Source organism: Notolepis coatsorum, assembly GCF_963971535.1.
Source record: "Notolepis coatsorum genome assembly, chromosome: 19".
Classification (NCBI taxonomy): Eukaryota; Metazoa; Chordata; class Actinopteri; order Aulopiformes; family Paralepididae; genus Notolepis; species Notolepis coatsorum.
In genome coordinates, this window is record NC_140183.1 from 58,475,474 (window position 1) to 58,501,573 (window position 26,100).

The following is a 26,100-nucleotide window of genomic DNA, read 5'->3' on the forward strand; positions in this document are numbered from 1 at the left end:
TAGTTTATAGTTTTAGTTTATAGCTATTTTATAGTTATCTATCTTATAGTTATAGTTTGTATAGATAGAATATACGTTGTGTATTATGTTAAAAAATCTACTACGGTTGAGGAGCTGGGAAAAGCATCTCACGTTTTCTGAATGTATGTACATTTACACTTTAATTTTTTTTTTACAACTAAGACAAAAAAAACAATATAGATAGCAGTATATTAGAAGTATTTGACAACAACATTTGTAGCATTTGACATAGCTACAGAAAAGCTGGGTTCAAAGGAGATTACCACTGAATTCACTGAAGATTAAATTGTTTGTGAACAATTTGCCACATCCATACGGATACGGGTCTCATCCGTACAGTTTGTGGCCCCTAAAAACAGACGGATGCCTCTTCACGGATATTTGTATTCTGCCTTTTCAGGCTATTTAATCTGATTGATAATTGGAGGAGGCTAGACTTCAAACATATAATAATAATTTAAAAAAAATCTATGGGCCAGTTGTTATTTTGTCTTGAATACATCCCAGTTTCAGCCACCCCACCCCAGCGATACAATGGTTTCTGAACTGCGCGGGCAGCCGTTTTCGTGCTTGTCACTTGTGTCTGTGTGAGACGGGTAATGACCCTCCAGCCAATGAGCACATTTCTTGCATCACAATATTCAGAAAAAAATGTGTGTCTGAAATAAATATGTTAAGTGGGTAAATTTGCAGGACTTCCATGAATAATAATAATAAAAATTGTTGATGTAAATCAATCCGACTAAATCCGTTCTATTATTAGTTGACTGATACTGATAGTTCATTCAGTGCTAGTGGAGTCATTTTTGGGTATCGTTTCTCCACGTGGTTCCATTAATAGACTATTAAAGCAGGGCAAGAAGTGACAACAGGCTAAGCGCTTCGACGGGAAATGATGATTGGTTCAGCCCCACATGTTAGTAAACAATGGGTCCACATTCTTTTGGAATGGATCCAGCGATGCCCCACCTCCCTCCTTTAATAAACTATAAACTGGCATGTCGTGAGATGACGAGCACTCTGTATGTGATAATGTCAGATTTGAGAGGATTACGGGGATGAGTCATGTTGGAAACTTTTCTCCCTCCCTCTTTTGCTCACTCCGCCTTACCTCTCTTAAATCACGAACACAACCATAAAACAGAGTGCTTGCACAGTTGCGGTTCTTACATGCAGCTTCTGGCCGCAGAGACGGGACACAGCGGGCTCCATTCGAGGCGAGAAACCAAGAGTTAACGGTGCGATCTGACCGCCTGTTCGAGACGCGTGTTTTCTTGGGCGACTTCCCAAAATCTGGCTCGATTTTGCGGAACACAAGAGAGGGGTAGTCCGGAGTAACGTGACATACATACACAAATAGGCCCACAGTTTTGAACACCGAGAGGATCAACGCTGCAATGGGCTGGTCTTGGGGTCTCGCCTGTTCGTGCGGATTGGTCTTGATATCCGTGTGTGCAGCATATGAAGGTTGGTATAATTAAAATGCTTTTCTTGTAATTTGCACGAATATGCGGCTCACAGATGATGCCAATCAGACTGTTGGCTCAGCTAACATACTTGTTCGTACCATGCTGGCGCTGCATATTCGTATACAAAAAAAGCTGCATTTTACTTCATCGTTAGCATTTTGTACTTCAGGTTGTACTTTAGTTTGTATATTGTATATTTTGTATAGTGTTTGGCCTTTATTATTTTAAATTTTACTATATATGAAGCACAATCTCAGGAGGCTCATACAGAACCAACCATAGTAATGGTGACAAATAAAACAACGTGAGCTAGTTTAGTTTATGGCCTATGGTTTATTTGTTTATTTATGGATCCCCATTAGTCTACACCCATGGGTGAAAGACTATTCTTCCTGGGGTCCTATACTGTTGGCTCTGAATTACAGCACAGTGTGCCTTTTTCATCTGAGCACAACATTCTTTGGGGGTTCAATGTGGGTAGAATTTGTATAATGGGTTACATAACTGTCTTTCTCTTTCTATCTCTCTCTGTCTGTTCTCCCTGTCTGTCGGTTCTCTCGCTCTCCCTGTCTGTCGTACTCTGTTCTCTCTCTCTCTGTCTCTGTCTATCTGTTCTCGCTCTGTCGGTTCTCTCTCTGTTCTCTCTCTGTCTCTGAGTCTCGGCCTGTCTGTTCTCTCTCTCTCTCTGTTTGTCTGTCTGTTCTCTCTCTGTCTGTTCTCTCTCTGTCTGTCTGTTATCTCTCTGTCTGACTGTCCTCTTTATCTCTCGGTCTGTGATTCTGTTCTCTCTTTCTCTCTCCGTCTGTCCTCTCTCTCTCTCTCTCTCGGTCTGTTTGTTCTCTCTCTCTCTGTCTGTCTGTTCTCTCAGATGGGGGGCAGCGTGAAGTCACCTTTGACATTGATGAAATGCCAGGTCAGGTCGTCCTGTCTCTCTGTGTCTCATGACTCTGTGTGAAGCAGTGCTTTTTGAAGTTCCATGTACTGTGTGTCTTTCAGATACATTTCAGCCAGCAGAGGTGGATACAATGCAGACAGAGGTGGACTTTAGCGATTTCTACGAACCCATAGGTACCTAAAAGTGTTGACGTCTTCTCTCTTGGCATGAGCCCTATTTCTGACACAAAATATTTACCTTGCCAAGATGGCTTAGCTATAAGTGTAGGGTACTTGAGACATTTCTCACCCAGCAGCACCTGTTCAGTGTTGCACTTGCCTATACGTAACTCACGTTAAGCGGAACATAACTGACTTAGTAATTACAGGCTGTTAGGCCCGCAGTGTTGCGCAACTGCCTGATATGTCGGCGACGAGTTGCTGATTCATAGTTTGTTTGTTCTGCTTGTGTGTGTGTTTTTTTTTTAAAGACTTCCCTGACATGTTGCAAAGAGAGCTGACTCCTCCGCCTTTGAGTCCAGACCTGCTCAAGGCCCTGAGGGAAAAAGGTGGGATGATGATTGTATGATAACCTTGAACATCCTCACAATAAAAACCCTTCCGTCGGGGGTTCCGTGTTGATTCAGCAGGCTAACGAGTGCCACTTATTCACAACATCTCGAGTTCAAATATGGCAAATCAAAACTCCTCTCCTGTCTTTCTCCTCCGCTTACTGTCCGGGAGAACTGAAATGCAATAGATAACTTGGAGCATTCACAATATGCCTTTTGATATACACTGTCATAGCAGCCACGGTACTTGCTACTGTGTAAGGTGCACTCTCGGTAGAGCCTGTGTTAAGCCATGGTGTCGTGGTAATAAATATCATTACGTTTATAAAGCATTCCCTCAGTTTGCTCATTCAACATTTACATTTAGTTGACTCTTCTTGACACTTATCCAAAGTGACTTACAAGTTCTGTACGACAAGTCAGCAGGAAGGGTACAACTCTTGTACTCTCAGCTGAGTAACAATGTTCATCAAACAGTGTTGAAACTTGGGCGCTGCAGTGTTTAGTGCATAGTACTAGAGACTATTAGCATAGTAGGTAGTAATCTAGACGAGGAAGATTATTTAGTGGAAAAGTGCATGATGGTAGTAGAAGAATAGAATAGAAGTACTTTATTAATCCCGAGGGAAATTCAGCACCACAGATCGCTCACAATAAACATTTAGGTAGCAAAAAAAATTAAAATATAAGAATACACAGTCGAAGATATACATTATAAAATATGTATATATATATACCGGTATTGTTGTTTTTTGTTTCGTTTTTTTCTCCTTCATTTAATAATGCTGCCTTTTTATTCTGTCCAGTGGCCTCCAGAGCAGCCGACCCAGCTCAGGTTGACGTTACCATGGACCTGGACCCAGAGTTCACGCCTAGAGGACGTGTGTTGTCTCCCCTGTCTCTCTCGTTGATTTACCACATTTAATCAACCTGTAGTGCACCGTCTCGCCTACTCTTGTGTGTGTGTGTGTGTCTCACTAGCTTATGTGCGTGTGTGTGTGTGCTTTCAGGTCGGCCAGCGTTTGGGCCTCGTTCCTCCGGCGGACCCCCCAGCTTAAAGTACCCCGTCCAGTTCCCCCCGGGACAGCCCACCCCTATCAACCTGCGGGCGATCTGTCTCCACGGAGACCGCCGTCCTCGCTACCCAGAAGACTATTTCCCCTCGAGTGGTTTCGGTCAGCTGAAGCGCAGGGCAGACACTGTGAACCGCGCAGAGGCTTGGTTCAGTCTCTGCTGCCAAAGGAACGCCACTCAGGAGCAGGAAGTGACACTGTGTTGTGTCAGACAGGCGGTCAGTAGTTGTGGAACTTAAGACCTTTGGTTGTTTTCTGTTTGTTTCTTGGCTGTTGCCAGGCAAGTTGTGTCATATTTCTTTGTGACTATCCGCTGTTCTGTTCTGTTTTAAAATTGTTTTAATTAAATTAATTTAGTCATGGGCAATCTTGTTTTAATTTCAACTTAATTTGTGACATAATAGAATACCTCAGACGACCATTTAAGTCCGTTTGAAGTTTTCAGAGGAACAATGTTTTCAAACTTTTATCTAAAGATGTTGAGTTAGTGTTGTGTTCATTCATAGTTAAAGACGGTAGAGGTCAAGTACATTATTATCTAAAGATGGTAAGTTAGAGTGTTGTGTTCATTCATGGTTAAAGACGGTAGAGGTTGAGTAGTTTATTATCTAAAGATGTAAGTTAAGAGTGTTGTGTTCATTCATGGTTAAAGACAGTAGAGGACAAGTACATTATTATCTAAAGATGGTAAGTTAGAGTGTTGTATTCACTCATAGTTAAAGACGGTAGCAGTTGAGTACTTTATTATCTAAAGATGGTGGAGTGTTGTGTTCATTCATAGTTAACTCTTTTGACTGCCACGCTGTTTTTCCATCTGTAGTCTGGCACCAGTGTTTTCTTTTACCATATAGCAGTGGTTCTCAAACTTTTTACACCAAGTACCACCTGAGAACGTAGCTGGCTCTCCAAGTACCACCATATGGCCGACGTTAAAATACAGTCTATTCAGCTATGCACAGTTCATGCAGGAGGCAAATGTATTCCTAATACCATTATTTATTGTTAACTTTTGTCAGACACAGCCACAATGTACAAAGGGGTAGCACTAGAACTAGCAAACTCTTCCACACAACTCATACAATGCAAGGGGCATTGAGAACATAATAACTAACATTCTCACACAGGGCCGCGGGAAGTCAGTCAGAGTTGGATGTGCGGAGATAAGTGATATAATAACGTCATAGGCGGCGGGTGCGCTGAAGGGGAGGCAATGACCGCGCAGCGTGCAATTTTTTTTCCTTTTTTGTCAATATACACATGTCACCCACTAGGCTATGCGAATACGAAAACAAAACAAAAACAACAATATATATATACATGTTTTATAATGTATATCTTCGACTGTGTATTCTTATATTTTAATTTTTTTTACTACCTAAATGTTTATTGTGAGCGATCTGTGGTGCTGAATTTCCCTCGGGATTAATAAAGTACTTCTATTCTATTCTTCTACTATGATTTTGTAATGTCAGATTTAACAACAATTATTTTCAGAAAAGTGGGAGTATTTAATTTATCTGACATTACAAAAAAATCTAAAAATAGTTATGATCAGGGCTGAAGTTGAATAAAATATTTATGACTGTTTAGACTGCATTACTCTGTCACAGTGATCTCCTGGTTGTTCCCCACTTAGGTTATCTAACTATCGTGCCACCGCAACTAGAAACACTGGCCTGGCCTGCTTCTAAGTTCAGTGGCCTGACTGCACAACATTTTTTTTTTATTATTTATTAAACATTTTCAAGTACCACTAGTGGTACGCATACCACAGTTTGAGAACCACTGCCATATAGAATAGAAATACTTTTATTATCCCGAGGGAAATTTGACACTGCAAATCGCTCAACATTTAGACAGAACAGGTCACGAATAACAAAACAAATCAAATTACCTAAGATAAGAGTAGAATAAAATGGAATAAAATATACAGTAAAAATATACTGAGGTCTACAGTAGGTGTAATATTGCACAGTGCTGTTTCAAAACTAAGAGTCCAGGAAGATGGTAACTGTCACTCTGTGCTCAGTGATGCAGTGAGGCACAGTGATGCATTGTATAGTCTCTTGGCGGAATCGTTTTCTGGGATCATTACAAAGGCATGTTTTATGATGGGGTTTGGTCAAATAGACGTTACTTTTGTCAGCAGGTCCACCAAAACCCTGTCCACTCTGAAGTGTCTTGGGTCAGAACAATAAATAACATTAGTTGGCCCTGGCAGCGCCCAATAGATAACGTTATAGTTACATCCAAACAGCCTGTTTGAAAATACTTGTATCCAACATAGTCTGGTGAAAATGCACCTTATGCTATGGATGGATCGTCACCGTTTGCCCTCTTCATAATAATCTCCAATAGTTCGCTCGTCTAGGCGATCGCCATTGTCGAACGTTAGTTGGCCCTAGTCTGGAGTGCTCTCAACTCTAGTGTCGGCGACTACCGCGGAGCGGTGAACAGATGTTGCATGCTTGGCCGGTTTGACTATAGTATTTTTATGATTTACCAGAAGTGCTGAGTCCAATGTAGTCTGGTGAAAACGCACCTTATCATCCATAAGTGTGATCGTTTTGTCCTCTCCATAATAATCTCCAATAGTTCGCTCGCCATTGCATAGACAGTCTGCAGGCTAGTGGTAGCCAGCAGTGAGTGAGCAACCCCCTTCCCCACAGTAAACTAGCCCAGTTCAAAAGGTAGGCGATACTGCCACCTATCGGGATTCGATTGTCATTTCAATTTCAATTCACACAAGAAGGTTCGGCGGACTGTTTAGAATAATGTAAAAAAAAAACTAGTATTTAAGTTTTTGGCTTTGGAAAACGAGAATACTCGTTTTTGGCGTTCAATGAGTTAACCCTTTCACTGCCACACTACAGAAGGTTAACCCTTTCACTACCACACTACAGAAGGGTTAACCTTCTGTAGTGGTAGTGAAAGGGTTAACATTGCATTCTTCATGCTACTTACAACAAAGCTGAGGCCTGTAGTGTGCTAACAGTCGATAAGACCCAGGCAGACACAACAGACTCCTGCAGTGCGAACGAGGAGCCTGTTATCAGGCCAGAGGGATAAAATATTAACCCTAACTACTTCTATTCTCAATATTTGGTTGTTTAATGTTATTTCACTACACAAAGCTACATGTAATTCTGGGCATGTCTTTCATTCAGCTTGTGGCTGTAGGCATGCAAATCTTTAGTGTTTTATTGTGCCTTTTGTGTTTTTTTCTTTTATTCATAAACCTGCAGTGGGAGAAGTCGGTACACTCCTTCTGTGAGGACGACTTATCTGTCAAAGACCGGCATTACCACTGCTGCAAGGTCAAGCGCAGTGAGCGACTCAAGTGCTTCCAGACTGATGCTCCAAACCCCGACTACCAGACCATGGTGGAAGGGCCTCCGTCCTCAACCCTCCGGCCTGAGCCCGGCTTCACCTTCAACCCCCACACCTGCCGGAGGTACAACCACGCCTACTTTTGGGGGAAAACAAACGCCATTTCCACATAGATCGATATTGTAATCGGGCAGGATATAAAAACTGTCTGCAGGACGCCTACATTTATTATTATTGAAATGTTTGTTTTGTTCATGCACTTCAATCAAGCAATTACTTTTAAACACTGGCTGCCATTCTCTCGAAGATGAAGTATAAATGTTTTACTTTGATTGGTTATAACAGTATAATAATAAATTAATATATACCTCCGTCACAGATTATTCAGATTCAGTAGTTTTGTAAACATAGTACACAACGTATATTCTATCTATACAAACTATAAATGTAAACTATAACTATAAACTAAATAGGCTATAAATAAACTATAAACTAAACTAGACTAAATATAATACACAATGTATTCTATCTATACAAACTATACAATATGTTGTAAGTCACTTATGGTGCTTTTGTGTGTATGCTCATGTGATAATTCAGAGTATCTGTCAGTAGTCTGTTTGCCCGGTGGAAGTAGCTGTTCAGTGTTCTTTTGTATGTGGACCTGAGACTGCGGTACTGTCTGCCAGACGGCATGAGCTCAAACAGTTTGTGGTTTGGGTGGCTGGGGTCTTTCAGGATCCTGTGTGCCTTGCTGATGCAATACTGTCACCTTGCTGTCACCTTGAACCTACACAATACGGTTTGGCTGTAATACTTATAGCTTAGATCTTCAATGGGGGACTACAATGGGGGGAAATCACAGGTGGAACCTCACTCCTCAGGTGACTGCTTGGCCCCGCTCAGCTGTTCAGGCATGAAGCTACCTAACGGATAAGGAAAACATACCATCTATACATTCCTGCAGAAAATGGAAAGAAACATGGTAATACACTACATGGTAATGTGTATTCATAGCAAGTTAGGAGAGGCTACCGACTTTAGCCAGTGTGACGTCTTAACATACTGTCCGAAATTCTCTTTTTTTGATCCTCCAATCACAACTGTTGCTTTCCTGTTTGGCAGGCAGAGGGAAGCGATGGTTGTGATTGGACGATCGAGAAAAGAGGGCGGCGGCATTTGAGATGAGGCCAATGAAAGGGGGTGGTTGTGTCTGTCTGCCTATAGGTCAGAGTCCGTCCCACGCGCCGTCAGAGGGAAGAAGGAAAAGAAGCCCCACCTCCCTGTTTCCCAAAACGTCGACGTCAGCTTCCCGCCCGGACGGCCCACCGCCGGGGAAATAGAATCCATCTGCGCCTTCCGCAAGCTCCGCCCCAGCTATGACCTCAAATGCTTACCACGTAAAGGCTACGGCTGGCTGGCCCGCCAATCGAAGACAGTCAATCGCGTGGAGAGGGGATTCAAGCGCTGCTGCAAGGGGAAGGGGGATGTGCTCGCCTGCGCTGATGGGAAGGTACAGTAAGGACCTGCGGTGGACATGCCTCCTTTTAAACGGTAGGAGTGGCGGGTGGTCCTTGCACTTTAACCCTTTCACTACCACACTACAGAAGGTTAACCTTTCACTACCAGTGTGGTAGTGAAATGGTTAACCTTCTGTAGTGTGGTTGTGAAAGGGTTAACCCTTTGCCGTATGGCAGTGAAAGGGTTAAAAGTGCATCGTTTTCATCAACTTGTCACTTTTTTGTGTGCGAACTCTTTTTCTTCCAGGTAATTAGTAACTGCAGGGTTCAGATAAATGAGTACAAAATATATTTCCTTTTGAAATGTGGCAGCGTATAAAGTTTCCTACAAATGGAAATACTAAAGTACAATCAAAACCGGAGTTAAAGGGGGACTTCACCTAAATAAAAAAAAAATGTTGCACGTAATCTCACACACATCCAAAAACTCACATTCATTTAGTTTGACAATTATTGAGAGTAAACAAGTTTGAATATGACCACCAGTGATGTCATGGGGGACATCGGGCCTTGTTATGTGTTAATTACAACTCAATGAAATTATGTACATAAAACAAAATATAGGGACTGCTACCTATCATTTCATGGAGCTGTAATTAACAACACAATGATTTAATGTCCGACGATGACATCACTGGTGGCCATATTCAAGGGGAGATGTTGCATAGCGATATAAACATAGTCATACTAGCATCAAATTAGTATTTTTTAGGGCTGACCCCTATTAGTCGACTAATCGGTCGAAAGGAGCCGTAGTCGACAGCCAACCTCTTAGTCGAATACAAAAAAAATATATATATATATTTAAATTTTATTTTTATCATTCTTTCCAAAAGAAAAGAGGCCTAGAAGCGTGGCTAACGCTAATGGCGCGCATACCAGAGGCTAACTGCCTACGAAAACAGGCACAGAGGCACTGAAAGAGGATTTCACCCATCTAATGAACACACTAGACTAGACAAATATCAAGATGTATCCATCAGTGGACCAATTGCATGCTTTTGCAGAGGACAAGACAAGCCTTCAGTCGACTCCTTCAGACATTAAGCACCCCCCACAGCCCAAATGGAATGATACATTTTTTTTGTCGACTAATAGTCGACTAACGGCAAATTTTGGCCAATCATAGTCGACTATCCAAATCCTTAGTCGGGGACAGCCCTAGTATTTTTAGATAAACCACAGAAAAAAATCATGTTATAAAAATAAGCTGTTTCTAAGAAAAAACGATTTGTTATGTCCCTTCGTGTTGCATTTATCAACCAGTGCGCAGTCATTTTGTTCACGTTAAATCCTGACGTCACGGAGATGGTTTCGCCCGGAGCCTCCCACCTCAGACCTGTATCCATGGACCTAGAGGCTGTAGCTAGAATGGATCTGGAAAGTTTTGACGAGGTGGACAGACCCACAGAGTATCAGAAACCCAGTGGCCTATGCCTTTGAGCCAGTTAGAACGACAGCAGTGAGACGTGCTCCTCCTGTCGAGATGATGATGGCCGCATTGGGAATACTGCCTGGTGCCGCTGCGGATATTGTATCCTGATGGAAACTGACGTTGAAAGCGTGTGCTGCCAAGATGAACACATGGCTAACCTAGAGCATCTCATAATCGACAACTGCATAACGAGGAGTCCAACTTATAAAATGTTGTGTCTTGAGAGAGATGTCCTGGAGGTCTCGATGTTGTCGTTGAAGGATGTCCGAGCTGAGATGCTGGAACGGCCGATAAGTAGCAGGTACGATTATGCATAACAGTAGCTAACGTCAGACAGTAGCTAACCTCTCCATCAAATTGTTTGGACCACTGCTAGCCGGTGTTGTGCCGAATTCTAACTCCCTGCCAGAATCCGACTCCCCCTTGCGTGAACACACATCCATACACTCTATCAGCCTACCCAGCATGTAATACGTTATTTTCCCCATGTCAAATATGTGCAGTATCACTGTCAGTCGTAGCTTTAATTAATTGTTGCGAGTTGGATTGCGAGCACGGGATGCGTAACGTTCATAACATTAGTGCTACTGACAGGGTCCACTGACAGCCCCTGTAAAACAGCAGGGAGCATAACATACATTTTATACGTTCCTTGTAAAACTGGCACAGAGTCCCTGTTATTAGGCTCCTCAAATATCGTTCATAAAAAAACATTTATGTAATATTTTACAGCATTGAGCTACCAAACAGGGGGATGCTGCTGCATATGTATGCTCTGTCATCTTTGAGATGGCGAGACCATGCAGTTGGAACCGTGTGAGGCCACATTTGAGCAAATTAATAATACTGCAGAATAATAATACTGTGTGTAACAAAACCATTCATTGCGTTTGATGTAAGCAAACTGATGCCAGACTCAGCATTCCTGCATTCGGCTGAATAGCTAGATGAAGCACATCCTACCTGGTCTTTGTTAGAACTCCACTCGTTATTATTGGTGCATACACTCTATCCGATGTCTGTCATAAAGCGGACAGAAATGCGGGAACGTTTTGATTATATTTAAAAGGCGTTGACATTGAATCTAAATCTATAGTTTATTATCCGTGGCCGTCAGATAGACTCATTGGTTGCTCGTAATGTAGGATAGACCGGTCTATCAAGAGAGATGGACCGTTCTATTAAAAATAATTTATTAACAGGAACAATTTAAATAAATAACGTTTGTTGGAGATGATTTGTGTGTGCTAATTTAAGGCAGTCAATGAGTTGTGCTCTCTCTCTATAGACCAGTCTATCTCTCTCTCGATAGACTCATTGGTTGCGCGTATAGGATAGACCGGTCTATCCTACATTACGTTTGTGACAGAGACAGACTTTCAACCTTCATTTGGGAAACATAAATATGTTTAATAATAAGTAAGACAACGGATCCGTTTAACGAATTCCATATAAATCTATAGTTTATTATCCGTGGCCGTCAGATAGACTCATTGGTTGCTCGTAATGTAGGATAGACCGGTCTATCAAGAGAGAGAGATTGACCGGTCTATAAAAAATTATTAATTAACAGGAACAATTTACATATAAATATAGCCAAAAACATGGCCTACTGCACTTCACTGCTAATAATACTTCTTTTGCACTTCTGTATACATGCACGAGACTATAATGCTAAAACCAGACTATTAAACAGGGGCTCTGTCTCTTGAACTAACTTTCCTCTCTCTTTCACGCTGTAAAATTAATTCGAACAGCCAGGAGCAATGCAAAAAGAACGTATCTAATTTACGTATCTAACCAGCAGTGTAAACCGGGAGCCAGCCCAAACCATCACAGTGACGTCACCATATAGCTAACTCTAAAATGGCGCCGCCCATGGCGAAAACGGGGAAATTACATTTTAGTTTTCAGACAAATAAGCAGGATTTCACATTTGATTATTAGGTACACAACAAACAAACTAGGCTCATATTGTTCAACGCTTCATAAGATAAGATAAGATAAGATATTCCTTTATTGATCCCCTTGGGGAAATTCCAAATTCATCGCCCCTTTCAAACTCCTTTACTCTCAATTACTGTCAAACTAACTGAATGTGTGCAAAATTCTATTTGTAACTGAGGGGTACAATTCCCTGACTGTATTAATCAAGTATTGATATCATTAAATCACTACCGTCTATGTACTCCTGGCCAATACTGTACATAAGTATATTAGATTAGAACACTCCCACAATAACACGGTCTTCCACACAAATACTCGTCTACAATATTTATTACATAAAAGGGATTATATTACATGACTTAGTTGCGCTTATAAGGCAAATAGAATGTGCAGGTAAATCAATAATGGACATTAAGGATGATCTCTATGGTGCTCTGGGATAGGGGTGTACTACCGGTTGTAAGCCAGCAGAGGGAGGCAAAGCTCTAGGCAAGTCAATGGTTCACGGAGGCGATATCACCCCTGGAGCAGCGGGGAAAAGCAGCCTGGTCCCAGGTTGCGCTGCGTAGGTGAAAGCCGTGGCGCCTCTGGTACGACAAAGACGGGCTTGAGTGACGTCCCCACGGGCACGTAGATCCCACAGCCGTGGGTGTAGATGGTTCTCTGCTTCCAGCAGCGTGGTGAAGAATGAAGAATAATAATCCTTGCCCGAAAGTGGCACTGCCGGTGGGGTGTAAATCCTCCGTGGTGCGCGGTGTGGGTATCCTCCGGTGCGGTAGTGCACGGTTAAACTCGACGTTACTATACTATTAGCACGGGCAATAAGTGCTCTATGTAGACGCACAATTACTCACTCCACGTGGTCTTTGACTCGTAATGAAGGTTTACTAATAAATAGCGAACGATACGACAAACAGACGTATTAGGATAACACGAGACTCTATCTTGGGGCAATGCGAGCCCTGCTCTGCCCACGTTGCGTAGTGGGTGAGACGTTACTTGGATAACTGAACCAGACTGAACTGAAGGCGAACTGAAAGGGGAGTTCTGTATTTGCTGGTCATATTTATACGTACGGTGGACAAATAGTGCCTATCTCATTTCTGTCGCCTCTCGGTCTCGTAGCCGTGGGCGAAAGCGGGCATGTTTGGGCAAGTCCTGGCGGTAGCTTTCAAGTCAGCTCGAGGGGGGTATGGCGCTGGCGCCTAAGGGATCGCTTCCAATAGGAGAACGAATATTATGGTCTGTCCTGTAGACTAAAGGGATATTCAGTGCATATTGTACAAGGAATATACAGGGGATATCAAACGATATACAAATATTATACATGGGATCTCAGGCAATAAATATATATATTCGGTTTAGTCTGACCCTTTGTAACACTATTAGAGTGAACAAAATTACTCCGTTAACTCCACCCCTGGTTAGACCCAAGGACCTAATGAGCTGGAGAGTTTGGAATGTTGTATGAAGTATAGAATGTCATATTTTTATCAGAAGTAACAGAGGGTCAAATCTACGCCTCTTGTCTCCGTCTCTCCTTTCCTCCTCGTGTCCCTTTGTCTCTTCTCAGTGGCGTGAGGAGATGGACAAGTTCTGTCGGGAGGAGAAGGACGGGAAGATGAATTTCCCGTGCTGTGCCGTGGCGGAGGGCCAAGAGCGCTACGACTGTTTCCACGGCCGCGCACCCAGCCCAGGCTACGGCGTGGACCGCCTCTCCGCCCCCGAGGCCACCTCGCAGAACGCCAGCCTCGGCCAACTCTGTGACACTCACAAGATCATTAAGAAGAAGAAGTACGGGCGACGAGAGTTCTCTCACTTCCTCTCTCTCTCTCCTCTCAGATAACTGTCTGTCCGTTCGGTCGTCTCTCTCTCTCTCTCTCTCTCACTCTCTCTCTCTCTCTCTCTCTCTCTGTTTTCTCTCTGAAAGTTATGGTTATATATACAGTATATATGAAAGTGAATATTCCCAGTTTAACCCTTTCACTACCACACTATAGAATGTTAACCCATTTTTAACACTTTGTCCGCCAAAAACGGCGTAAGTCGTTATTGCCCGCCATGCGTTGAACGCATGCATTAAAGCATTCCGTCTCCAGACGGATTTCCGTCAATTTGATTGGGGAGATCCGTCCATTTGATTCGCAGTCTGACGGAAGTATTTGCATGATTTGTAGATGCATACAGATTGAAACAAAATTGAGCCAATCAGAGGCGCCAAATATGGAAAAGGGCTTTTTTTTCCTATCGCGCCAGGCAGTCATCATCACTCAGCGACTCGAGAGACGGGTCGCCTTTTTTGCAGCCTCACGCGTCAACTGCTTGTTTACCAACGTCACAGCCACCACGCTGCTTGCACTCGCTGCTATATACCGATTAGCTAACGTTAGCTTAATAGCGTCTGTTAAATGGAAGGAGTAAGCCGGCCACTAAAAAGAGAACCCACCGCGGGGTTCTCAGATGAAAAGGATCAGCGGGACCACCAACAAAGTTTCGAGAGGAGAGGACGTTTGAAGAGACTGGCTAGGCAGCGCTACTGGGGGCTGTAGTGGTGAGTTAACTTGTTCCGTGTGCCGCAACGATGTCAAAAAGAAAAACAGAAACAACACGTTTGTCATTGTCGTGTTACTTCACAGTACAATATGTGAGTCCCCTGCTGTGGTTGTGAGTATACGTTTATTAGCTTAACTCCGTAGCAACATCACACAGGTGTATCTGTAGTGTAGACAGTCTCCTCCCCACCGTATATATTCTCTCTGTCAGGATCTATGGGTAACATTACTGTATATTTGCATATCGTATATGTCACAAATGTAACAGTACTATATACCTGTAGTATGTCCCTATGCCATAAATGTCATGATGTCAATGTCATGCATGTCATAAATGTCACTGAACTGAAAATGGGGGACCCTGATGATGTAAACAAGACAAACGTCTTTCTCTGGTCTGCATCCCCTTAACAATTGTGTGTATTGAGCCATACTGTATTGTACCCATTCTGCAATCGGTTAAATATTGATTGATTGTTATAACGGATTGCAGAATGGGTACAATACAGTACAGCTCAATACACACAATTGTCAAGGGGTTGCAGACCAGAGAAAGACTTTCCTCTTTACATCAGGGTCCCCCATTTTCAATTCATCATAACATATATGACATACATGACATACAGATAGATAATACTGCTACATCTATACATTTATGACGTACCAGATTTACACAGTATTGTTTGTGATACAATAAGAGTCTAAAAAAGAGAGCATATACATTTGACGAAGAAACTGTACATTGGAGGAGGTTGGGTGGAGGGGGGGGGGGGACTGTACATTGGAGGTGGTTGGGGAGGGAAGGGTTGGGTAGGCGGGGTGGGGGGGTAACTGTACATTGGATTATCGACGAAACCGAAACAAGTAGGCTCCCTTAAAACGCCAACGCTATTAAAAAGAAATACAGTGGAGGTTAAAATAAGAATATGACTTGGCCTGAAAAAAATTTCAGTCAGGAGATTTTTTTTTGCTTTAATCCCTGTGAACGCCAACATTCATAATTCATCCAGCCTCCCTCCGGACTGCAGCGGCACCCTGTCTGAGATTGCACCGCCTCAATACCGCCGCCTGGTGGATGGTCGGGCGAGTTACACTCACGTCAAACCGGACGTGGCGGTCGGTGCATCGAGGAAATCCCTCCGGCAGTCATATCTTGTTAGGGGACTCCAGACAAACACTTGGGTGCATGGGATCGCTTTCGAAACGCAATAATCGATATGATTTCGGCGTTTATTGCGCCATACAAACTGGAAATGGATCTAGGAGATCGGCGTCAAATAATTGGGATCTTTTTTCTCCAGTCTCATCGGCGAACGGTAAGAGGACACTAACGTTATTTTCAGCCCGATTGTCCATTTCCTTGTTTGCAATCAGTCTGATCAATATATCAACCCATACTAAATAAAGCCGTTACTGACTATCAAGGAATTATAAACTACCTCCCCCCCCTTTTCCTTCACGCATGATGAAGCATAATGTATACCGATCATATACATTTGAATTTTTTAATATAGCGTGTATAGGAAAGAAATTCCAATCTATAATCTTATCATATGCGTCAGGGCCTATAACTAGCGTTTTTGGAATTACAGCAGAAAAGCTTAAAAACATACTTATATTCTCGAAGGTATTAACACAACAATGTATGAATGAAAAAATATAACGTTCCCACATCCAGAACGATAGATAATCGATGTTGAATGGGCCATAGTAATGTCAATATAGCAATACAATTTAAAAAGTTATAGCCCTGCAAAGAAGGTAACATCTCCATAGGGTTAGAGTGTTGGCAGACTGGGTACAATGATGGGCACAATGCCCGGCGCCCAATGTGTTAACCTTCTGTAGTGTGGTAGTGAAAGGGTTAACCTTCTGTAGTGAAAAGAGTTATTCTTCTGTAGTGTGGTAGTGAAAGGGTTAACCTTTCGTAGTGTGGTAGTCAAAGCGTTAACCCTTTGTACTGTGGTAGTGAAAGCTTAACCCTCTGTAGTGTGGTAGTGAAAGGCTTAACCTTCTGTAGTGAAAGCGTTGACCCTTTGTAGTGAAAGGGTTAAGATGTTGTCCGGTCTGTAAATGTGCTCACATGGTTTACCTACAGTACATGGATGGCTTAGAGTAAACGACAGAGTACAGCAACTTGCAATGGGCCTGGTCTACAAGATACACTACACGACTAAGGTACCCATGTACATGTCAAAATACTTCCCAAAGGTCCGTGAATACCCCGACCACAACACCAGAGGGAGCTCCACAAATCATGTTAAACCCAGATTCGGCTCAAACATGGGACTAAACACGTTTAACAATTATGCCACATCAATGTGGAACACTCTACCCAAAGCTGTAAAGGAATGTGAATCACTACCCACTTTCAAAACCACTCTCAAAGAGCACCTATGGGAGACTGCAATTCAAAACTGGCCCCTGTAAATGTCCTAACCCAACCCCCTCCAATGTACAGTAAATGTCCTAACCCAATAATACACGAGACCCTCTTCTTGGAACCAAGTATGGTTTCGTCGATATTCCAATGTACAGTTTTGCTTGTACAGTTGTACAGTTTTCCCTACCCCACATATTAAAGGCAACCAACTTGTGTTCAGCTTTTTTCGTTCAGCGTTTCTCTGATTGGCCACACGGCCACGTGACCGCCCTAGCACACGCCCTTCGCGGCAGAGAGAGACGCGGCAGACGCGGCAGCACTGGGTTTTATCACTGGAGATACATTTCTCACTCACCATTGTATTTTGCGCCATCTGACAATATCATAATGATGTGTTTTCTATATTATATCTACGATCATTCATCTAAAAAATTGTATGGGCGTAAATACATGTTAAGATATTCAAAATCGTCACAGCAGTATAGTTTGTTTATACTTCAGAAGTGATGTACAGTGACGAGTGAATCTGGTAGTTGGTTGTTAAAAACGCGAAATAACATAATAACGTTACAGTTTCTAGTTCAGTCAGCAGCCTCGTGAAATAACATACATTATGCTCCGCGAAATAACATTATACATTATGCTCCGCGCTTCAATTATACATTATGCTCCGCGCTTCATTCATTCATTTCATAATCAGTCAGCAGCCTGCGTCCTCCGAAATAACATTATACATTATGCTCCGTGCTTCATTCATTAATTTCATAATCAGTCAGCAGCCTGCGTCCTCCACTGATGCAGCAGTTTCTAGTTCAGTCAGCAGCCTCGCGAAATAACATTATACATTATGCTCCGCGAAATAACATTATACATTATGCTCCGTGCTTCAATTATACATTATGCTCCGCGCCCTCCACTGATGGATTTCATTTGGGACGGCTGCCGCTTGCCTGCCGCGTTCGCGGCAAAAGGGGGCGGGGGGTCGCGGCCAATCAGAGAAAAGCTGAACACAAGTTGGTTGCCTTTAATATTCACGCCACCCAACCACCTCCAATGTACAGTTCCCACTAGGGACGTCCCGATCACATTTATTTGCTCCCGATCATGTGATTTTGAGTATTTACCGATACCGATCTTTCCAGATCCGGAAAAAAAAATCACATTTTTATTTATTTCTTTTAATTTTTTTATCCCAATTTCTCACATTACATTCACCCTGAATGTTGACGTTATCCAGGTGAAAAGTTAACTTCATTCAAGCGAGGCATTGCAACCGGAGTAATCTAGAAACTCCGCCTCCAACCTGCTGCTTCATGAGAGCAATGGCACCATCGTCTGTAAAAATCAGGTGACTGCAAGTTCTGCAACTAGTGGATGTCCCTCATCCTTGACATAAATGATTTGATGTATAATTAAATCAAAGGAAATGCGTTTGTTTTGGCAAAATTCTTCTGCTCTGTGTGCCAATAAATAAATGGATGATGATATGCAATTTAAAACCAAAACTAAGGCCTCAGTATGATTTTAAGACGTGAACATGGTCATGTTTGTTGAATAAAAAAAAAGAAGAATATATATATATCCCGATTTTCTTTTTCTGATCCCGATCTTCTGAAAATCACGATCACGTGATCGGATCGGGACATCCCTAGTTCCTACCCAACCCCCCCCCACCCCACCTACCCAACCTCCTCCAATGTACAGTTTCTCCGTCAAATGTATATACTCTCTTTTTTTTAGACTCTTTTTGTATCACAAACGGTACTGTATTTGTAAATCTGGTATGTATAGATGTAGCAGTACTGTCTATCTGTATGTCGTGTATGTCATATATGTTATGATGAATTGAAAATGGGGGACCCTGATGTAAACAAGACGAAAGTCTTTCTCTGGTCTGCATCCCCTTGCCTTAACCCTTTCAGTGCCACGGACGACATATCTCGTTTTATCAGCCCCCCCATTGAGTGCCCACGACGACAAATATAATTTTATTTTTTTATTAGCGATCTGAATTCATATTTCATCAACAGAGTCTACATTAGCCCCTACAGGAGCTCGGAATGGAAAAAAGAGCCCCCTATCGTCTATCCCTGTGTAACTGCAGGTCAGTCGCTTAGACTGACCTGGGATATGTAGAGGCGGAGCCAGCTGACTCCTTGTGCTGGCAAGAAGTCTGATCAACATGGAAGTCATCGCGGGACGGAAAGCAGCCTGCATTATATATTCACAGCAGCCAATAATCAATCAATCAACGCAATCAATATTTGGAATGGCGATCAGGAATTGGAATAATCTTTTTGGAGAACATCTGATCTAAGGTAAGGAGTCTATGTTACCAGTCTTGGGGTAATCTGAGCTGTTTATCTCTGCCGTGTGTGTGATCTTGCGGGAACGAGAGAATCGATTTTCAGCTCGCGTCTATAGCGTGCATACGTACAATTATACTATCGATAATCTAGCGTTTATTTGAAAACGATTCATAAATAGGCCGACAAATGACAACGTGTCTAGTGTATTCGAGAATATTCCAATAAATGCTGCTTATGAGGGAATCTTTCTATCTTCCCGGAAATTTGAGAGAACGATAGCTTTTCGAAATGCTATAAAAAGGATGAACCAATTAAAAAAAAATCCGTTTCGACAATGTTGACTGCAAATGAGTCATTGATAAGCGACGGGCAGATTAGACACATAGCCATAATTTAAAACATAGATTAGGCGTTTTTAACGCTAACATTGAAGTGGATGGTGGCATTCAACGGTGTAAATCAAGGTTAATCAAAGGCTCTGAAAGTGTTAACAATTGTGTGTATTGAGCTGTACTGTATTGTACCCATTCTGCAATCTGTTAATAAAGTTTTCAATTAATCAATCAATCAATCAATCAAACATTCTATAGGCTACATTGCCATGGATCTATTCCCGGTTAGTACAATGTGCACACGAAGAGACGAGAGCCCGACGGTGACAATCAGATTACTGTGTTTTTTTCAGGTTCCAGGTGGGCTTCCCTGTCCAGAGCTTGGTGAAGCAGTGCTGCCCCTCGTCTTCAGAACGGGGAACTGCGTGTGTTCAGGAGAAGGTGAGTAGCAAAGGCATTTAAGGCTCTGGGGGTCCGATTTAGCCTTTGTGAATCAGATGCGTAATAAGCACATATTGCAACCACAGCATATGGCAAACAGCAACGCGGTGAGAGAATGCTGTGGTTGCAATAATGTGCTTATTATGCATTCTTATTCACAAAGGCTCAGTAGGATAAACCATCCAGCTCATTAGGTCCTTGGTTCTAACCAGGGGTGGAGATAACAAAGTCATTTTAATGGGGAATTTAACCAAGAAACTATTTTGATTTATTTTGCATGTAATCTCACACACAAACTAAACCGTTTTGCACACATTCATTTAGTTTGACACTTATTGAGTGAATATGACTACCAGTGATGTCAGCGGGGACATGCTTTTGTGTTAATTACAGCTAATTGACGAACAATGCCACTGACCCTTAGGTGCCAGAGAGGTACCTCTCTTGCTGACTTGTTTTTCACAATTTGTAAGTCGCTTTGGATAAAAGTGTCTGTAAATGAGTAGACAAAACTAAGTGGGTGCTTTGTACAGATATGGGGGTTAGTAACCTAGGGGAGAGGTGAGATGAGAATGTATAGAGTGTATGAGAGACATGCGGTAAATGACGTAGATAGATACGAATGGGTGAGTCACGATTCAGCTCGCTAATCTACCGTTAACTGGCTAAACTTGCTTGATATAGCTAGGACACAGGCTGATTTCACATCACTTCTTGTGAATTTGCAAAAAAGAAATTAAACCTATTTGATATGTTGATTGCTGCCTGAGACTATGGGTCTTGTTTTTCATTATCTTGATATATTTTATAGCAGAGTAGCCTATAGAACTAATCAGAGACTTTTTCTTCATACGCTATGGTAGGCTGTGATATAAAATGATCTAGGGTAGGCTACAATAAAATACATAAAACAATGTTTTTTATAGATTAGTGGGGATAACATGGCTATCGACCAGTCAGAGTACAGGCAGAAAAAAAGACAATAATAGAAATAATAATAGTAGAACAGAGGTATATTCTATCAATAATAATAGTATATATAGTGGTGTATTAATAATAATAATAATAATAATAGTATTATGGTAATAGCACACTGCGCAAGAGTCTGTGCAGTGTTTATTATTAAGAGTCAGATAGTCCAAACAGTGTTTATTATTAAGAGTTAGTCCAGTTCTCAAGTTTTCCAGCAATTGGCAGCAGTCCATGCTCGCGGTTGTAGTCCCTGGCATGAAGGACTGGCCGAGGCGATTTGTGGTGTGTTGGGGGGAGGGTACGTCTATGGCTGAATGTGGTCTTCATCTTGGTTAGCTCCTTATAGAGGGGGTGAGAGGGAATTTCCAGTATAGCGTCCAGCTTTTTTCTCATCCTCCTCTCTGCCACCACCTCTAGTTTGGCCAGTTGGACTCCCACCACGGAGCTAGCCTTCCTCACCAGCTTGCTCAGTTTGTTAGCATCTCTTGAGTTGATGTTGACCCCCCCCCCCCAAGCATACCATGGTGAAAATGGCTGATTATGCTATTTCCATGGCATTATAACAGTAAAGATCCAGCATTGTAGTTGTCAAAGGTGTAACTGAGGGGTACAATTCCCTGACTGTATTGTTAGATATGATATTTAATACCACTACCTCATGTACTTTAACTTCTGGCCATCCAGTACAAGATATAAGTATGATGAACACTTTCCCACCTGATGAAACGAATCCACACAAATGTACCAAATCGAAGGTTTAATACAGCAAAAGGTGTATACAACGGTCACTTAATTACATTTATGATTTGAAATATGAAATATGCACTTTTATGGCAAAATGAGTATTCGTAGGTAAATCAACATTGAATGTCCAATCTCTGGTTACGCAGGGAGTAAGTATACAACCTGGAATATTTAGGAAACGATAGCGATGGTACTTAGATGATTATAGCTGGATACACTAAGGGGGGGGGGGGGTCCCGCTGGTTGTAAGACAGTAGGAGGGGGGGGTTAGAGAAGCCGCTGGCGGTATCCCATCTGGCCGACGGTGTCTTGGGAGAATCCAAAGTCTTGGACACGGTGCCCACAGAACCTCGGACCGCAGACGAATACAGCTGGACCCTCTGTGGACGGTAGCTGCCGGTCCACAACGGAGAGACGTGAGGCGACCTCACTGGTGTAGAGCGCCGTCTCACCTGGAGTCCTCTCCGGGGGGTAGTTCCAACACACCGCAGTGTTGGCCTTTATCCATGGAATAATCAAAGCACCCAAAGCATAATCCAAGCCGTGGAAGGCTCGCCGTCGTCCGGGTAGAGTAATCCAATATACAGGTCCAGTCGCTCTTGGCCCGGAGCTCCTCGGATGCAAGCACCACTAGGGGTCTGCCCAGCCTGGTTAAGCGTCCAGATAACGTCAGGAACGATGGGGGTACTGATAACTTTAGAACTCTAACCGAACGATGCACCATACATAAATAGACTATTATTAGCTTAATAGAATACGTCCAACTCGACGGTATAGTGCCAAACTATGACTATTCAACTATTAATCTACACGATATCTCAATGCCTATTCTGGGCCAAGTAGGCCTTACTACACCACACGTGCGTCGTGGGGAGGCTTTGCGTCTGTCACTCTGTTGGAGGGTAAAGAACTGGACTAAAAGGAAGTTCTACTTTACTTGCGCCATATATATATGCGCTATGAACAAATAGTACCATTCGTATTTCGCCCGACATATTCCTGCGCGGAACCGGGGCTTGCCACGACATGTTAGGCGGCACGATTGAACTTGGACCTAGGGGTATGGCAACCTGGCGCCAGGTTCTCGTCCAATGGTAGAATGAAACTATTATGGGCTGTTTAGTAGACTAAAGGGATATTCAGTGCATATTGTACAAGGAATATACAGGGGATATCAAACGATATACAAATACAATTAAATATATATATATAAATAAATATACATATTCGGTTTAATCTGATCCTTCACAACAAAAGGGATGACATTTTTCACCTGCTCTGCAGAGGCAGTCATTTCAGGCAAAACTGGCAACAACAAATTCTGTGAGCCTTACTAAATTCAGTGGAATATATATTGAACCACACGTATAATCTGCCTGCTTTTTGCATGATCCTTCCTGAAATGCATATAGATGAATGAGAGTTCATGTGTTACATTAACACACTCTTCCTGGACTATTATAATGATGATGATGATGATGATGATGATGATGAAGACTTTATTTCAGACTCAAGCTCCATATTACACATATACAAAACAACAACAAAAATACAATAACTAAATAAACAAGGCCAACAACATAGATTAAAATACATAAAGACATCGATTCCAATGATTATATTATATATATATATTATTATATTTGCACATGTACTCAAAACAATACTGCACAATTGCACAGCTCTGTTATTCTATTCAACCTGTATTTTTATTTGAATTTAGTATATATTCTACTACAATCCTGCACAATTGTACAGCCCTGTCCTATATTGAAAAATTTATATTGTATTTTTTTTATTTTATTATTCTACTTTAATTGTCTGTTAATTAATGTTGATGCACCAAATGACCAAAACGAATTCCTTGCAAGCTTACTTGGCAATAAAGACTTTTCTGATTCAGATTCTGAGAGGAGCACACTTTGCCTAGGCCCAAAAAGATAGTGCCTCATTTACGTTTCAAACGATGTGCAATTAGCTTTGTAAATCTGGCCTTCTGTTCTATACCAGACCTGGGTCGAATGGTATTTGCAAATAATGATTTGTTTTACTCTGCATCAAGTCTCGTATGGGTCTGATTTACCACCTACGGACAATACAATAAGTGCCAGAAAGTTCGTCTTGTATACTTTATGTTATTGATAACTTACTAAACTTAGTTGACACTTAACCTGACTCTATTTTGAATTGTCCTGAAGTGGTAAACTCCACTCATCTGGCACTCCCAAGGAGGTTAAAGCTAACTTTTATTATATAAAAGTTATTATATCGATGGCCAAAGAGCAAAACTTCCTATCTGCATAATTTTCATCTGCATAAAAATAGCATTCTGCACGGACGGCCGGGTAGCGCAGCGGACTAAGCGTCTGTCTACCACCACAGAGACAGTGGGATCGAATCCAGCTGTGGTGCTTCCGGGTTGGCCGACCGTCCATACTAACACAATTGTCAGTGTTAGCGGGTGGGAAACCCGGCGAGGGTGGGTCCTGGTCGTTGTAAACAGCGACTCCTACAGTTCGGTCGGGGTGCCTGCACAGCAAGGGAAGGATCTGGCAGAGGTAGTGTGACCTTCCACACGTTACACTCTCCCAGTGAGAGTCCGCGCTGCCAGGTGAAAAGAAGCGGTGGGCTGGGTACACATGTGTCGGAGGAAGCATGTGATAGTCTCCGCCCTCCCGGACCGACGGTAGGGGGTAGAGTGGCAAACGACCAGGAAGGGGGATTGGGAATTGGCATAACGACTAACATTGGGATGGGAGAAAAACGAAAAAAGAAGGGGGAAAAAGATAATTAAAAAAATATATATATAGCATTCTGCAAGAAAACATGTCTTTATTTTTTTGTAGTTTTCTCAAAGTAAAGTGTGTTTTGCTCTTTGGCCATCGATATATTGTATAAAGGGAATTATTTTAATACAGGTCTGGACTGTACATTAAAATCTAGGGAATAGGCATTGTCTGTCCTTAAAGGCAATATTGAATGTAGGGGAACTCTGTGAATCTTCATGGCAAACATCATGCTGCTGTCGTATTTCTCACTTGTTTCCTCTTCTCTCTGTGACTCAAGCTTGTGACAATGTCAAAGAACCTGTGTTCAGCAAGGAAGCCTTCCTCTCCATCTGTCCGTCAGTGTTGCCACACTTCCTCTCAAGACTCTTCCCAGTGTATCTCCAACCTACTCGTGGATGCCATCACCAAGGCAACCAATGTACCACGCCTACGGAAAAGGAAGTGTCCTCTCTCCTAAAGCTGACCCTTCACTGCTGGAACCTGAACTAAAGGGCAGTGAACCTATGGGGGAGAATGGCATGCTCGAAGTTACTTCTAATCACTGATTCAGGAACAGCTTTTCCTGTTTGAAATCCCACTTTAACCATCAGTAGGATGGAGAGAATATAGTGCTTTTGGGACGACTTTTATCTTCTGTCAGGATCGCATACTGAGAGCACATAAGAAGCCAGTATTACCATTACGATGAGAGTGCTGTCATAAAGAAACATTTAGTGTTTTAGTTTATAAATCGGACTGTTGTCTACGTCACAGAACCACTTCTTTCCTGTTTGATTGTGATTGTTGCATTTTCTGGATTTCTGTAGAACTGCAAGCTCAGTTCTATACTTTTGTGTGTGCAAGAACACCAGTCTGTAACATTTCAAATGAATAAATACATATATTTTCGAAATGTATCTTCTGTGTCCGTTTACTACAATGTATGGCCTGACCATTGCTTTGCAAATATTTGTCAGTTTATCATAAATCCATGACAACGTGGGTCTCGGGTGTGGCCTGTGTGTGGCACTATAAATGAATACATCATTGATTGAAAATTGTATTAACAGATTGCAGAATGGGTACAGTACAGCTCAATACAAACAATTGTTAAGGGGATGCAGACCAGAGCAAGACGTTCGTCTTGTTTACATCACGGCCCCCCATTTTCAATTCATCATAAATTATGACATTCATGACATACAGATAGACAGTACTTTTACATCTAGACATTTATGACATACCAGATCTACAAATATACAGTACCGTTTGTGAGTACAAAAATAGTCTAAAAAGAGAGTATACATTTGAGGGGGAAGAAACTACATTGGAGGAGGTGGGGGGGGGGGGGACTACATT

At 42.2% G+C, this 26,100-nt stretch overlaps 1 protein-coding gene across 1 annotated transcript; it reads left to right on the plus strand.

The window, feature by feature from the left end:
- The first annotated feature begins 1,132 nt into the window (after positions 1-1,132).
- ecm1b (extracellular matrix protein 1b) lies at positions 1,133-25,654 on the plus strand. The gene is made up of 10 exons (XM_084336342.1): positions 1,133-1,488; positions 2,487-2,558; positions 2,855-2,932; positions 3,742-3,816; positions 3,946-4,226; positions 7,254-7,462; positions 8,566-8,851; positions 13,814-14,034; positions 20,170-20,257; positions 25,040-25,654. The coding sequence occupies exons 1-10, from the start codon at positions 1,419-1,421 to the stop codon at positions 25,217-25,219; spliced, it is 1,560 nt and encodes a 519-aa protein (XP_084192468.1). The 5' UTR covers positions 1,133-1,418; the 3' UTR covers positions 25,220-25,654.
- The last annotated feature ends 446 nt before the right edge of the window (positions 25,655-26,100 follow it).

What these genes read in the sequence shown, in the direction of transcription:
- ecm1b (XM_084336342.1), top strand. Translation starts at nt 1,419, where the DNA reads ATGGGCTGGTCTTGGGGTCTCGCCTGTTCGTGCGGATTGGTCTTGATA. An exon ending in TCGCCTGCGCTGATGGGAAG is followed by an intron (nt 8,852 to 13,813) that starts GTACAGTAAGGA and finishes GTCTCTTCTCAG; the next exon opens with TGGCGTGAGGAGATGGACAA. An exon ending in AAGATCATTAAGAAGAAGAA is followed by an intron (nt 14,035 to 20,169) that starts GTACGGGCGACG and finishes TGTTTTTTTCAG; the next exon opens with GTTCCAGGTGGGCTTCCCTG.